Genomic DNA, 16,271 nt, shown 5'->3' on the forward strand with positions numbered 1-16,271 from the left:
AAAGACTCTGCACCAACCAAGGTCCGGTGGACTGAAGAAAGTGACAAAGCCTTCAGAGACTTGAAACAGGCAATCAGTACCGAGTCCGTTCTACACAGTCCAGATTTTAACCAGCAGTTTACCCTTCAGACAGATGCCTCGGGGGTGGGCCTTGGGGCTGTGCTTTTACAGGAAGCGGAAGGGGAGCTGAAACCGGTTTTGTTCCTCAGTCGGAAGCTGCTGGACCGTGAGACCCGGTACTCAACAATTGAGAAGGAGTGCCTGGCCATGAAGTGGTCTATTGAGACGCTGAGATACTACTTGCTGGGGCGCAAGTTTATCTTGGAGACAGATCATCGGGCACTCCAATGGTTACATAAGATGAAGGATGCAAATATGCGCATTGCTGGATGGTACCTTTCTTTGCAACCCTACAACTTTACTGTCAAGTACCGGCCAGGGAAGTCCAACCAGGTAGCTGACTGGTTGTCCCGTAGGTCCGAATGTTGAGGTACTGTGCTTCTGGGGGGAGAGGGGGAAGGTAATGTAACGGAGGTCCTCTTAATCTCCGTTACGTTACAGGACTTTGGGATATGTTCATGTATATGACGGGGGACACACAGTTATACATGGTATGATATTGCACATGATAAATAAGTAGGAGACAAGTAATGGATTATAATTATAATCTTTATTATCTGTTGGCATGTATGTGTGTTCCAGACATCGGGGGAGGGGTCACCTGTGAAAGACAAACAGCAGAGTTAGAGTAGTTATGCTATGGGCTCTAAGAATAAATGTTATTGCTATGTTTCTCAACTTACCTTTCCTTTCCTGTCTCCTACTCCCAGGGTGCAGCATTAAAAGAGTCCCCGGGGAAACAACAGCTGCTTTTATAGTTCCGGGAGGGTTCCATCAGATAGGATTGTGCCAGGGGTGGGGAAAATGTTATATAGTTATGTTTGTGGGTTATTGTGGGGTTTGGGGATGGTAGTTAATTTAGATCAGTTAAGTGATGTCATATTGTGGTTTTCATAGTAGGTATATTGCTGGGGTTGGTATGCGGGGGGGTTTATGGGAAATTATTATGATAGAGCAACCCTGTAGTTGGTAGCACCTGAGGGTGGGGAGTATAAAAGGCTGCTTTCTATGCAGTCTGTGAGTAGGGCTGGACAGAGTAACATGTGCCCAGAGGACATGATTTTATTGTTAGGATGTATATTATGAACACTGTAACGTTTTGGAATAAAGGCCCACCAAGTGGATTTTATATATTTCCTGCCTCTGCCTCCTCACTTCTGGTCATGACTGCTCGGTCAATCTAACACTGATAAACAGCCAACTAGGAAAGTAAAAGCTATTCCCTCTTTCCTGCTCTCCTCTGCTTCATTCAGTAGCCTTACTAGCCTACCTACCTACCTACCTACCTACCTACCTACCTACCTACCTACCTCCCTCCCTCCCTCCCTCCCTCCCTCCCTACCTACCTACCTACCTACCTACCTACCTACCGGGGAGGGGACTGAGTTTTGTAGCCTAGACTCGTCGGAAATAAGCGCAACAAGAGCCTGCCTTCATCATCATCATCATCAATCATTCTTAGAATGGCCCAAATTGATCAACATTTCGTGCAGGCTTTGTATTACACTTTAATTTAATTTGGCTATATTTGAAGAGTTTAATTCTCGAGGAGGCAGACCATTAGGATACATTTATTTTTTGCTAAATAAAATGACAAATATTGTCCAAAAAATCGCCTAATAAAAACATTTGACGACTGACGATATATTCGTCCAATCGCCCAACCTTAGTACCAATGCGAATTCCTTGTTGTTCTAGTCTGTGTGTGTGTGTGTGGCAAGCCCGTTAATTGGAGGTGTGTGTGTATGATTGCAGTGTGTGTTGCTCACCTGTTGAGTGTGTGTGTTCATGACAGCGGTGGGTGTGTGTGTGTAGAGAGCTGCTGAGAAGCCTCCTCTCTGTGCAGAGGTCAGCAGACGGGTGATGACATGAAGACAAGATGGAAGGATGGGACCTGAACACATGGAAGAACAACATGAGAGAGAGAGAGAGAGAGAGAGAGAGAGAGAGAGAGAGAGAGAGAGAGAGAGAGAGAGAGAGAGAGAGAGAGAGAGATTCAAACCATGTGACATTACCATGAGTTGTTGTGTGTCTACATGGTACGCCACCAGGAGCAGTTCAGTGAACATAGGAAGTGAATAGAAACAGATTGAAATGAAACCTGGTTTCATTACAATCTCAATCTCAGATTGACCTACTTATTGTAGATGAATTAGAAGTAGAACATTTGATAACTGACACACATCAGATGGATGGATAAGATCAACTAGAAAAAAACTCTAACTGACTGTGGAAAACGGTTTATTGTGCTATATTTAACAGTAACAACTTGTATCTCCCCATTGCACTTAGAACTGCAGACTCACTCCCAATCTTATGCCGTAATCTGAAGACTCACCTCTTCAGACTCCACCTCAGCCCGTAGCACTTGTCCTAGCCTTGACGACCTTGCAGGATTATGCAAAGGCTAAAATGTAACTTAGATAGCATGTTATGTAGACAGATGCCAGGTCATTGTTCACCTGGCATCCTATAGTGTGTATAGTTTCAATGTAGACTGATGATAGGTTCTTGGTTTACGTATGTATTAGTTATTATTAGATTATTGGTTTACTTTATTACTTTATTATTAGATTACTATTTGTATGCATTTGATGTATTATGTGTATTATGATGTATTATCTTGTGTCCCTGCTTACTGTAAATCGCTCTGGATTAAGAGCGTCTGCTAAATGCCTAAACTGTAAACTGTATCTAACTGCCATCTAGTGTCACATGTCAATGAGTAACCATTTTGTTGCCTGAATTCAAGCAACTTTATCAGTGGTACAGTTCAAAATGGCTGTCGTCCAGTGCAGAGTGCATCCTAGAATAACTGTAAACAGACATTTTAGACATTTTTTGTTTGTTGGTCAAAGTCCAGGGGTACAAAATGTGCCTTATTATTCCAAGGCAGGACGTGTGCGTTGAGTTCCAGCAATAAAGAGCAGAGTCAAACACTGGTTACTGATGTGCTGTTCAATCTGATACCTGCAGGGCCTGCAGGTTTGTGCAAGGTTTGAGACGGCTTAGGGTAGAATGTAAAGATCATTTGGTTGGGGTTCACATGGGGGTCTGCATCAATCTTTCAGGGTGCATTTCTCAATAATGACCAGCTCACAATTCATTATCCCTTCTGGGTTGTATTTATATTATTTTAATACTTGTATGCACTGTCATACAATTTGAGAGGTACTCATACTGTATGTCTGCTGGTGACAAAATGTACTTCATGACTCTAGTGTACCCTCACGACAAATATAATGAATACCAACAGCCTGTCTGGTGTTCTGCTGTCACCTACGAGAGTCACGTGACCATAAAGGACATTTATGCAGGATCCATTTCCTAAAGAAGAATGTATGTAACAGGACTTCTGGGATATTAGAAGCACTATCATGTGTTTTCAGAGGTTTGATGCATGTGACAAGAGCCTTGTGTCTGAGCCTGTGGCTGTTTAAAAAAAATAAGTTTCTCTTTGTCAGGTTGGTGGAACGGGTTTGGAAAATTACCTTGACTGATTTTTGTATTTATTATTATAGGGCTGGTTGTTTAATGTGCATGAAAACAGGTCGGACAGGTTCTGATTCTTATGTCAACATCCTATAGTGTAGATCTGTACCTGTGATCTCCAGACTGCACACATCCTGGTAGGTAGAACGCACCTGGGTCTTCACATCTACACTACGAGCCTAAAGAGAGAGAAAGAGAGAGAGATTCAGACTCACTGTAACAGGTACAATGGATTGTATATGGGTGAGCTTGCAGCTCTATTCCTGTGAAAGTCTGATGCTGAATTCACACCAGCATAGTGTACTCTGTACTTCTCCTCCCTGCCTGTGAGCTCTCCTGCCAGGCACAGCTGCTGGCTTTGAGATGCTCGGAGCAGCATAACTCTCACTGCAAGCCACAACGTTGTTGGCTTGTAGATCAGTTCTCCATTCAAACACAGAGGATTTTCCTGTGCAGCTGCTGAACAGGATGTTCACGACTTCACGTGGGCATGCGGTTTTCAGTTCCACTCGCAAAACAAGGCTATTGTGTTTTTTTTTCCATTAATGCGGTACACTCTTGAACCGAACACCCTGTACCAAAATGGTTCAGTACGAATATGTGAACCGTTACACCCCCTAGCTCAATATATACTGCTCAAAGAACACTTTGATCCCTTAATTATTTTGAGTTTTCATGAACTGTGTACATACTGCTAACAAAAAGAGCTCAAAAGAATTAAGGGATCAAAGTGTTCCCTTAATTATTTTGAGCAGTGTATTACAAGTAGTGTTGCTATAGTATATTCACCATTCATATGTAGTTCATTCACCTCATGAGCTATAGCAAGTACAAACTGGTAGTGGCCTCGCCTCATGGTTGCTCTTGCCAACTAGCACATGCTGAGTGTTCATGTGCACAGCTCTGAGCAGACTCCACTATATCCAGTATCATCCATAGTCTAGGTCCATATTTCTGTGCAGCATTTATGTCTACTGCTATTATTTTTGCCTGACTGTATTAAGAAAGATATTCCTATTTTGTGTAATGACAGTTATGAGTTTTGCCACATGATTCTACACCCATTGTGTGGTGTTAGAGAGCCACCTAGTGGACAATTTGAGTGTTCACATTTTTCCTTTGTATATTCACTCAACCCATACCTACAGTAACATCTGGGAAAACATCCTGTTTATGAATGCTGTGGTAATGGTTGTGTTCCATTAAAAGGATTGAATGTGACCTTGTACTTGTGGTTCTGATAGTGGGGATTGTGGGCGGCTTGATTGTGTGGACATGGCACATTACTGTAGTTTTGGAGGCACATTACTGTAGTTTTGGAGAAACATCAATGAGACATAATTACATTTTTCATCCAGCAGTTTGCAAGATTAGCTCCGGACAGACACACAGACTGTTCAATTATCCAAGCCATAGGGCTAGAGAAAAGTGAATTATTATTGTTCATAGTAATGTGCTTTTATCATTCCTACTGTTCCTACAAGATATTCGGATTAAGTTGGCCCAGTGGAGCGTTTGCACAAGAGGCAGACCCCTGCTGTGCTAAGAGCCTCAAAGGGAACTCTGCATTCTTAGGCGGGGGTAGCTTTCTAGATAAGACAAAAGGCCTTTGTGTGGAAGACAGGGTGAGGGGTCTCTAACCATAAGAGATAGCAAGCCTGGCAACAGGAAATGGCAGGGAATCGCAAGGCTTTGTGGGTAATCAGAACTTCCTGTTGCTAGAGGCGGGCCTTGTGTGAGAAGTTTATAAATTAGGAAGGTCTTGGAACAGACTTTCAGATTCGATTGAAGTGGGCTAGAGTATGGGATCTGGCACCACTCGCTAACATCATGGCGAAAGAGGAATGGGCTAAAGTGAGTAAGAATTAACGCTGTAACGATGATATTTCTGATGTATTCAAAATGGGGTGAAGATTCATGTCATTTAATATTGTTGTTCTATGTGTTTTGTTTTCTTTCAGGTTTAATAACCTAACTGTGACTTAAATGTATTAGATTTATGTATTATGTGAAATAAACCATCTAAAAGACACCAGTTTGAGTGATTAGCTTAAAACACCTTCTTCTTTTGACCCCCTTTTTCATGGGTTTGGCAAACCGTAGCGTAACGGCACAAAGCAGGAGTACGATATGCCATAAAAATGAACACAGACAGACCCACTTATAGACGGCCATCCAATTTCAAAGCCACGCCATAAAAACAAATAATGATTTATTCTGATCATCTCCTGTCCTATCAGGTTTAGTGTCAGAAGTGGGCTTGAGTTCAGGTTAGACAGAGTTATGGTAATCCCAGATCAGTGGCCTTGTGGTTAGAGTGTCCGCCATGAGATTGGGAGGTCGGGGTTCGATCCCCAGCCGGGTCATACTAAAGACTATAAAAATGGGACCCAATGCCTCCTTCCCTGCTTGGCAGCATCAAGGGTTGGAGTGGGGATAAGTCCCTACTAGTGTCATGTCCAGGGGCTCTACTTGTACATCAAGCTGCTTCACGCTACAGAAACAGGAGATAGGCTCCTGCCCTATGGGCCACATGCCTCGGCAAGACTAGACTTACTTATTGTAATCCAAACATTTGTAGTATGTGTGTGAGGGCACATTACCTTCAGTGTGTGCATGGTGGCCCCTCAGAAGGCAGTGGGGGCCAGCAGTGTGGGGGGGAGGCCAGCCTGGGAGCCGGCCGCCGCCACCAGGCTCTTACAGTTGATGAGGAAGTTGATGAGGGTGAAGGTGTGAGCTCCCTCCACCTGCACCACAGACTCAGGCTTGTGGTCCACACACACAGAGCTATGCTCTTTACGGCTGGAGAGGAGAACGGCACGGTCAAGGACTTCTACACGCTCAACTAGTCACACATCACAGAGATTATGGAGGATTATGGAGGACAGAGACGTGGATTATGGACAAAACATGGTCAAACGCTGGACTGGTGACATGGTTGGTGAAGGATACAGCTGAATGGAGATGCTGTCTGCTTTCTTTATCTTGTCCTGGATGCCCATCTCCTCCAGCCAGGAGAAACCGCTCTCCATGTCATCTTCATCAGCGTCGTCCTCTTCCTCGTTGGCAGCGCAGTCTTCCACCTCTTTTGCCTTAAAGAGCCTGGAAGTTGGAAAAACAAGAAACACAAATAACACCTATAAATACAGCTTCTTCTACAGTGTTTTAATCTCAATCTGATAGAAGTCAAGTCTCAACATGACTAATCTGGAGTGTACTGTGGGTTAGTAGAATGTCTATACATAGATATATATTTATTTAGTTTTTCATCAGCAAAGAAAAATCCAATCCATTGGACTGCATAAAAGTAAAAGTAAATAAAAAAGTAAAAATTAAAAAGAAAAGAATGTATACAGCATATTACATATAAAGGACATGTGAGGATATAAGGTGCATGTACAATACAACAGGCATTTATAATCATTGTAATCACAGGCCTGATCTGCACCCAGCCATGCACCCCGCAGGAGTAGAATGTCTATAAAAAGGTGGAAATGTACACTGGATAGCAGTGGTGGATACAGAATGTCTTTGTGGGGAAGGCCTGGAAACATCATGGTAGGCCCGCCAGAAAGGGGGGGGGGGGCAGGCATTGCAAGCTGTCAGTAAACACTAAAACGATGACAGGTGAATACAACAAGTCTTAACCCCTGATAATGTCATCGTAATCCAAATAGTATCTAGTTCTTTTTCAAATGAGAAAAGAATCAAGTTCAAGCGAGTGAAGGGATAAGGTGATCTCATTCTCAGGCACTTTCTGTATTCTATTTGTTGCGGAGGAAAGTCTCCCCCCACACACACACAGCACCAGGATGTTAGAGGATGGTTAGTGGCAAGTTTGGAAAAATGTTAACAGGAGAGCTGTCCACTAGTCCAGTAGGCTACTCTATTATTGTGGGGAGTTCATTCCTGATCTAGGCTATTCTCTATTTGATGTTAATTATGTCAATAATAATAATTTATGTCAATTAACCAAGCGTGATGTTAAATTTCAGCGATTACAATCCCATACAAATCACATGGATGGACCCTTTAAGAGTTATTTCATGCCAAAAGTGTTTGGTCCAGGTAAGAAAAAGGCAGACGCTATCATAATTCAATGGAATTATGAAGCAGCAACGGGTGCCTCTTCTATCTCACTCAATGTGGGACCGTGCCGTGCGGGTGGTGGTGCGTTGTCCTTCCACCTGGACAGCGGGGCGGTCTTTTTTCGGCAGCGGCATTGCTGTGTTGTTTCAAGAATCAAGAACGAGGGACCTTGCTGTTGTGTGCCGGTTATACTGTGTGTGTCATTACATCGCAAAGCGGGTTTGCGTTTGTGAATGGGGAGACGGACAGACACCTTCACACACCTAATCACAAAAGAAGCTCAGAATACACATTGACACTCTCAGAAGACTCAAGACATCCACCAGACAGCCGTCTGAGGCAACATTCCTGTCGGCCTTGAGTGGAGGGGTGATAGCCTACTTATATCAAATACACAAACATCTGCCCATGGGTGAAGTAAGGCACAGCTTCACAGTAAATCCGCACCTGTGGGAGAGTGACTGAAAGGAGGAGAATAGAATGAAATGAGATGCGTCTTACTCTGTGTCATCGTCCTCTCCACGTTGTGTTGAGGATCCCGGCTGCCCCCTGCTTCTTCTCTTCTCCTCCACTAGGGGCAGACTGAACTCAATACCTGAACAGGGTGGACACAAAACCATACAGGGATTGAACTCAATGCCTGAACACGGTAGACCGCTCATATACTGGAACAGATAGATACAGCCTCTAGTCTGATGTCATTACTTCTGTGTCAGTGACCGGGTGCTTTCTGCATCAGGAGTAAAGAAGGACAATGGGCATAAAAGACCCATTGAAATCTATAATTGTTCTTGAAGTCAGAGAGCAAAATCTGACCCGAGTATTTTCTTTTGCTGTAATTATTCGAAAATTGTCGTTACTGCACATTGTCCCCCAAATGTAAGCTAGATGTAGGTAGGGTGGGACATTTACAGAGTCTGGCTAACACCAACTGTGTGGTACTGGGTCAGCAAGCTGACAGCCCAGACTAACATTTACCACCAATCAGAGGTCATGTTTTGCATGACAGCCAGTCCTGATACAAGAAAATGTAATCTACTGTTCAAGGCAAATGAGCTCATACAAAAAAGTTAGTAGTTTGGGTGAGAGATTAATATGCAGTGAATAAATCAAATGTTTTGGGTAAAAAAAAAACATTGCTGCAAAACATATTGCAAGATTCAGGTCTAGTCTAGCCTGATAAACCAAATTCCGCAACTGGGGTGGTTTACCAGGCTAGGTCTAGTCCACACGTACACAAAAAAAAAGGTTTTTCATCCACAAACGCGTCTGTCGTTGCTTGACTTCAATTTAATTGGCAGCCCGTCAAAACCACAGTCTCGCAATGACAGCCCAGTCAGAAACTTACTCTGTGCTCTTTAGATAACCCAACAAAAGTATATAGTGTGCACTAGTGTACATTAAAAAATGTGTCATACGACTTCTTTTACCGGAACCAATTATTTGACAAAGGTTGCAATAATTTCAAAGTTAGTGTTTATTGATAATTGTCCCCCTCTCTCAATGCATTCCTTCACTATAGGCTCCAGTTTGTCTCCCAGTGGCTAGAGCGTGATGTAGCTTTGCTCTCCCCCTTTACTTAGCCTATAAACGGAAAAGGAAATAAAGGCGCTAGGAGATTACATCACAAGCAAAAAAAATAACTCTAGTGCAAACTATGACATGGCAGAAGACACTTTTTTTTAAATCTCTTCACCCAGGCCGGAGGGCTAATAATAAGAATGAACATACTATGGTGAGACTTACCGTCAGCCTTCATGGCCTCTCTGAGTTCCCTGGTGGTGGGAGAAATCATTGCAGTGATGCTGCTGGATCCACATAAACCTGCTGCCTTGAACAACACTGTAAACTAACAGAGAGGAATAGAAGAGAATGAGTCGATCTTCACAGAAAAGTTTACATTACATCTTCCAAGAGACAGTCAGACAGACAGACAGACAGACAGACAGACAGACTTACCTGATAGGAACAGAGGTAGAAGTATGGACACATTCTAGATTTCAACAGACTGTAGAGAGAAGACAGACTGGCTGACCTGCATACAGACAGAGACAAAGAGAGAGAGATAGTTGGTTGTCTACTTGTTTCACACATTTACAGGCAAATCATACATCACTACAATAGTTGCAAACCTTACGTTGGTGTGGCAACCAGATGGATAGCCACGCCCTGAAGAAGACACTTGTGTTGTCAAAACCGGTCGGCGTCTAATGGCATTTTATTGTTTTAGAATGTAATAGCCCTGTCAACCTATTAAAGGCTTTTTAACTTAATCCTTGCTTAGAGTGTGCTTGAAGTTTGCCTGTTTCAATGGGACGCCTCTTCATTTATGATCCTGTTTTAACTTTGTGAGCACCTCATCACCACCTGGACTGGAGTCATCACCCTGTGAACTCTCCAGATGGATTTTGTTGATTCCCACAAGGGTGATCTTTTTTTTGCCTCCCAAGGGGTGGTTTGAGGTGGAAGATTCCGGTCCTCCACAAATAACATTAATTCCAACACGGTAAACATGTCACCTTTTAGCTAAACGCTGATTCAAGAAGAGCTTAACATGTCGAACTTCACAAATGATCCATGGTGTCTCTAGAATCAATGTACAGCACTGTAGGATTGATACAGGAAAACATTTAACAGCACTCGTCACAAACAACAGTCTTTTACCAGGTGCACGGTTCAAAGAAAATTAGACTAGATTTAACTGACGGATGTGTTTTGGCATGAGCCTTCCTCAGTGCAAAGGAAGGATCCCCATACACCATCTGTGTATTGGGATCAAATGTGACTGATTTGAAGAGCGTGTGGTCGAGCAGTCGGTTACCACTGCTCTACAACAAACGTGTTTGAACCATCTACCCGTGTCCCTGAGTGTCAGAGGAACCCAAGCCACAGAGGTAGCTGCTGGAAACGACTTGCTACAGCCAGTTACTAGTGGTGTGATGTCATTTCATAGCACTGTGGGAAAAGTATGGATCTCACCATTCACTCATCAGACTCTGCTGCAGCGCTGCATCCTGTGCCCAGGAGGCGCTCTTCCCGGCGAAGCTCCTCTCTGCGTTGATCCTGGGGAACAGTGAGAGCCAGGGCAGGGAGGGATGCTGCCAGTACACCAGGCTCTGCTGGAAGGCACAGCGCAGCTCCGTACACGACCTGGGGTCCTGGGATACAGAGATAAGACAGTGTGAGGGTTTGTGTGCGTTTCGTGTTAATGCCACATGACCCACTTTGGGGGTCCTGACCTGCGGGTTGAGCAGCAGTGAGGTAGCAGTACCTGTATGCTGTGGGGCAGGGTGGTGTACTGGGCTCTGCACTGCTGCGTCAGACCTGCAGCCTCCTCCTGGGCTCTGGGCTGCTCTGCCCAGGAGAACGGCAGCTGGGAGGTGAACAGGACCCTCGTCTTCAGGCTCCAGTCGGCCGGGTACTCCTCACAGACAGGGGGGCGCTATGGGGGCTGGGTCGCTGACCTGGGGACTCTATGGGGAGAGAGACAAAATGAAGGTAAACAACAGGGTACATTAATTACTAGACAGACACTGATGAGAGATGGAGAAAGAGTGGTCTTTATAAAGTAAAAATAACGATAAAGGTATGCAGGCTTCAGGTAGAAAATAAATGTGTTGATAATGTTGTGGACATGTGAATAATGTGACATTAAAGTTTGGATGCAGAGAAACCCACCTGCAGCAGTGGAGCCTTCATCTCTTCTTCATCAAACAGGGAGTCATCCTCAGAGAAGGACAGAGGCTTCTAAAGCAGGAGGAGAAATTATAAAGTTGTTGATGGTTCATTAAAAGTAAAAGTCCTCCTCTTCTACACAACACTGACATTACACCTCCTGACTCTAGCTCTTAACCCATTTAGAACTGGGGCCGATTCTAAAAACGCCTTCTAAATCCTGACCTAAGTATTCTGAAAAAAATATATGTTTCCATAAATATAGCAACAGCTAATGTTACAAAAAGGGGTTCCCGGATTGAAAGGTATAACAACGAATAGGTGTTCCTGGTTTTAATGGGTTAAACAGAAGTGAAGAGGTTCTGACGCACAGTTCAACAAGGTGGTTTTATAGGAAATAAGACTCATTTTCTAGTCTGTGACTAGTAGGGGACGCAGATGCAGAGTTGAACATTGTGAGCACCATTAGTGATGGGGAGAGCATAGTAGCGTGTAGGCTTGTCGGGTTTCTGAAGTGTCCACAGCCCTCCTATGAGACAGACAATAAAGAAATTACAACATTTTATCAGGAGCATTAGTGAGGACCTATTATATGAAGATAGGTTGAAAATAGGTGACACAATATTTTACCCCGATAATGTGTGTTAAAATCATAGGTTTATCTTATTGCCAGTGAAACAATAGTGAAATTAAACTGTTCTTCCTTTTGGGGACCACCTGGAACCCCCTGAATGACCCCCGGACCCCACTATGAGAAGCACATTGGTCAGACGGTATGGAGATAACAGTGGAGAGATACATCTATGATATGATTCATTTTGATTAACATTCTCTTAACTTTGTTTAACTTCTAGGTAGTTAAATAACAGTGAAATTAAACTGGTCCTCATTTGGGGACCCCCACAAGGTCCAAGGACCCTAGCCGCAAGCAACTCTTTTAGATTTAGCATCTAGAGTTGCAATACCAACACTTGACAGCCCATTCATCCAAACAGAAAAGTCTGATCTGATTGTATTAAACGACGTTAAACTCACCAACATTTAAGTTAGGTTTTAACCCCTAGGTTCTCTTTGCCCCCTTGCTTGTTTTTTTTTTAAAGACCCTCCTGTTTTAGATTTGTTTTATGCAAATGTTTTTATTCTGTACTGCAGCACTTTGAGGTTTGTTCAAATGTAAAGTGCAATACGAATAAAATGTATTATTATTATTATTATTGCAGCCTCCTCCTGGGCTCTGGGCTGCTCTGCCCAGGAGAACGGCAGCTGGGAGGTGAACAGGACCCTCGTCTTCAGGCTCCAGTCGGCCGGGTACTCCTCACAGACAGGGGGGCGCTATGGGGGCTGGGTCGCTGACCTGGGGACTCTATGGGGAGAGAGACAAAATGAAGGTAAACAACAGGGTACATTAATTACTAGACAGACACTGATGAGAGATGGAGAAAGAGTGGTCTTTATAAAGTAAAAATAACGATAAAGGTATGCAGGCTTCAGGTAGAAAATAAATGTGTTGATAATGTTGTGGACATGTGAATAATGTGACATTAAAGTTTGGATGCAGAGAAACCCACCTGCAGCAGTGGAGCCTTCATCTCTTCTTCATCAAACAGGGAGTCATCCTCAGAGAAGGACAGAGGCTTCTAAAGCAGGAGGAGAAATTATAAAGTTGTTGATGGTTCATTAAAAGTAAAAGTCCTCCTCTTCTACACAACACTGACATTACACCTCCTGACTCTAGCTCTTAACCCATTTAGAACTGGGGCCGATTCTAAAAACGCCTTCTAAATCCTGACCTAAGTATTCTGAAAAAAATATATGTTTCCATAAATATAGCAACAGCTAATGTTACAAAAAGGGGTTCCCGGATTGAAAGGTATAACAACGAATAGGTGTTCCTGGTTTTAATGGGTTAAACAGAAGTGAAGAGGTTCTGACGCACAGTTCAACAAGGTGGTTTTATAGGAAATAAGACTCATTTTCTAGTCTGTGACTAGTAGGGGACGCAGATGCAGAGTTGAACATTGTGAGCACCATTAGTGATGGGGAGAGCATAGTAGCGTGTAGGCTTGTCGGGTTTCTGAAGTGTCCACAGCCCTCCTATGAGACAGACAATAAAGAAATTACAACATTTTATCAGGAGCATTAGTGAGGACCTATTATATGAAGATAGGTTGAAAATAGGTGACACAATATTTTACCCCGATAATGTGTGTTAAAATCATAGGTTTATCTTATTGCCAGTGAAACAATAGTGAAATTAAACTGTTCTTCCTTTTGGGGACCACCTGGAACCCCCTGAATGACCCCCGGACCCCACTATGAGAAGCACATTGGTCAGACGGTATGGAGATAACAGTGGAGAGATACATCTATGATATGATTCATTTTGATTAACATTCTCTTAACTTTGTTTAACTTCTAGGTAGTTAAATAACAGTGAAATTAAACTGGTCCTCATTTGGGGACCCCCACAAGGTCCAAGGACCCTAGCCGCAAGCAACTCTTTTAGATTTAGCATCTAGAGTTGCAATACCAACACTTGACAGCCCATTCATCCAAACAGAAAAGTCTGATCTGATTGTATTAAACGACGTTAAACTCACCAACATTTAAGTTAGGTTTTAACCCCTAGGTTCTCTTTGCCCCCTTGCTTGTTTTTTTTTTAAAGACCCTCCTGTTTTAGATTTGTTTTATGCAAATGTTTTTATTCTGTACTGCAGCACTTTGAGGTTTGTTCAAATGTAAAGTGCAATACGAATAAAATGTATTATTATTATTATTATTGCAGCTGTACCGAAAGCTTGAGTGATCCTCTTTGTATACTATCTACCAAGTTTTTATTTCATAAAAATCCACCGTAGACATGTTATGAGCTACTTTCTGTCAATAACTTCCGTACAGGTGATTATTTTTTTAAGTTTTGGGGTTTGGAAACGCTTGTTTTCAATATGTAGTTACGCAGGACCATTGAGTGATTTCCAACGAGCGCTTCCAAACTCAGACACTCAGAAAAAGAATCGCCTGCACAGAATTTGTTGACAGAAAGTAGGTCAGAACATGTCTACGGTGGATTTTTATGAAACAAAAACTTGACTGTCAACAAAAACTTGACGGATAATAATAATTCAAGCTTTCTGTACAGCTGCAATGGTGAGTTTAACATAGTTTAATAGTAATACAATCAGATAGGACTCTTCGGTTTCAATGAATGGGCTGTCAAGGTTTGATAGGTATTGCAACTCTAGATGCTAGATAGCATTATAACATCCAAGTTGCTTGTGGCTAGGTTTATCTTATAGCTGGTGAAACAATAGTGAAAGTGAACATTTTGGGGACCACCTGGAACCCCCTCAATGACCCCCGGACCCCCAGTGTGAGAAGCACATTGGTCAGACGGTGGGGAGATAACAGTGGAGAGCTAAATCTATGATATGATTCATTCTGATATATTCTCTTACTTTATTTAACTTCTAGCTAGTTAAATAATAGCTACATTAAACTGGTCCTCATTTGGGGACCCCCACAAGGTCAAAGAACCCCACTTTCAGAAGCACATTTTGCAGTGGTGTACTCAAGTACTGTACTTAAGAGCACTTTTGAGGAATGTATATTTTACTGGAGTGTTTCTAATGTTCTATACGCTAACTGTTTACTTCTACTCCACTGTTGCGAGATTGTAGATCTGCTATTTGGCGAAGAGATTTGGTGTGTCGCGACGCATTGTGAGCTTGTAGATCGGCTATTTTCAAATAGACGAAATGTATGTAGGGTTGAAGTGGTTAATGTATGTTTTGTAAAAATAATCAAAATCTACAAAGTAACTAGTAACTAAAGTTTTCAAATAAATGTAGTGGAGTAAAAGTACAAATACCTAAGTACAGTACTTAAGCAATATTCAACAATAAAACAAACTTGCTCCATTTGATACCCTCACATGACATCACAACATTGTACTTTTTACTCCACTACAGTAATGGGAAACTTTAGTTACTTTGTAGATTTTGATTATTATTACAAAACATGCATTAACCACTTCAGCTCTATTTATACTTGGGCTATTTGAAAATAGCCAATCTACAAGCTTGCAACGCGTTGTGAGATTGTAGATCTGCTATTTTCAAAGCATTTTTATACATTTGGAAATTTGTGAAATAGGACATTCTGCATAATGAGTGCTAAGTAGCCTAAATTTTTTATACCAGTATTTCTACATGGTGGTATTGCTACTTACTTGTACTTAAGTACAAAATGTGAGTACTTCTTCTTACACCACTGACATTTTTGATGGTCAATAATAACTAGCCTTAGATCAACACTATCGTAGATGTATTTTATCAAGTCTTTCGTATGTACGAGAGTCTTAGCGACCACCCCTCCAGTTTGCCCTGGAATGTCACCAGTAAAGCCCGTATTTAGGTACAAATGCAGAATATAATGTGCTTATCCATTTGCCCCAAATGTTAACTAGGTGTCCGGAGTATTTCTGCAATATATTAGTCCATATTTTTCGATATATATGTGTTTCAATCCCGTCTGTGGCCGATTATGTCGGAAGTTCCTAGATGCCATCTGTGAGCGGGGGAGGCAGGGTGTCTGCAGCAGATCAGGTAATAGAGGACAGAAGTCCTGACGTCACTCGTTCATCCCCTGGTTCGTAAAGTAATTTCTCTATGGAGAATAACATTGGGTCATCTTAGAATCGTCTCATATAAGAATTGTGGTCCAAAAATAAACAAACTGTCTCTACGATATTGTCAGGGAGGTGGCTCTGTATCGTTTATGATAGTCAGTCACTTATATTTGATACAGTCTGTTTCTAACTAATTCGGCGGAAGTAACATTAGCGTTTTCTCACCGTCAGTTGATGCTTCATATCCATAAGAGTAAAAACGCCAGGG

General features: G+C 42.4%; 1 protein-coding gene across 1 annotated transcript; it reads right to left on the minus strand.

Annotated features, from left to right (window-relative positions):
- Positions 1-660: 660 nt before the first annotated feature.
- LOC308080268 (protein downstream neighbor of son homolog) lies at positions 661-14,855 on the minus strand. The gene is given in 15 exon segments (XM_080422057.1): positions 661-866; positions 1,890-2,014; positions 3,722-3,791; positions 6,216-6,239; positions 6,243-6,414; positions 6,565-6,714; positions 8,203-8,296; positions 9,448-9,550; positions 9,661-9,736; positions 10,681-10,859; positions 10,973-11,140; positions 11,142-11,174; positions 11,380-11,448; positions 11,840-12,739; positions 12,945-14,855. Coding segments are annotated over 14 exon segments (1,311 nt in total). The 5' UTR covers positions 11,861-12,739; positions 12,945-14,855; the 3' UTR covers positions 661-839.
- Between the last annotated feature and the right edge of the window lie 1,416 nt (positions 14,856-16,271).

The sequence above is a fragment of the Gymnoscopelus braueri genome (genome assembly GCF_963280865.1).
Source record: "Gymnoscopelus braueri genome assembly, chromosome: 24".
Classification (NCBI taxonomy): domain Eukaryota; kingdom Metazoa; phylum Chordata; class Actinopteri; order Myctophiformes; family Myctophidae; genus Gymnoscopelus; species Gymnoscopelus braueri.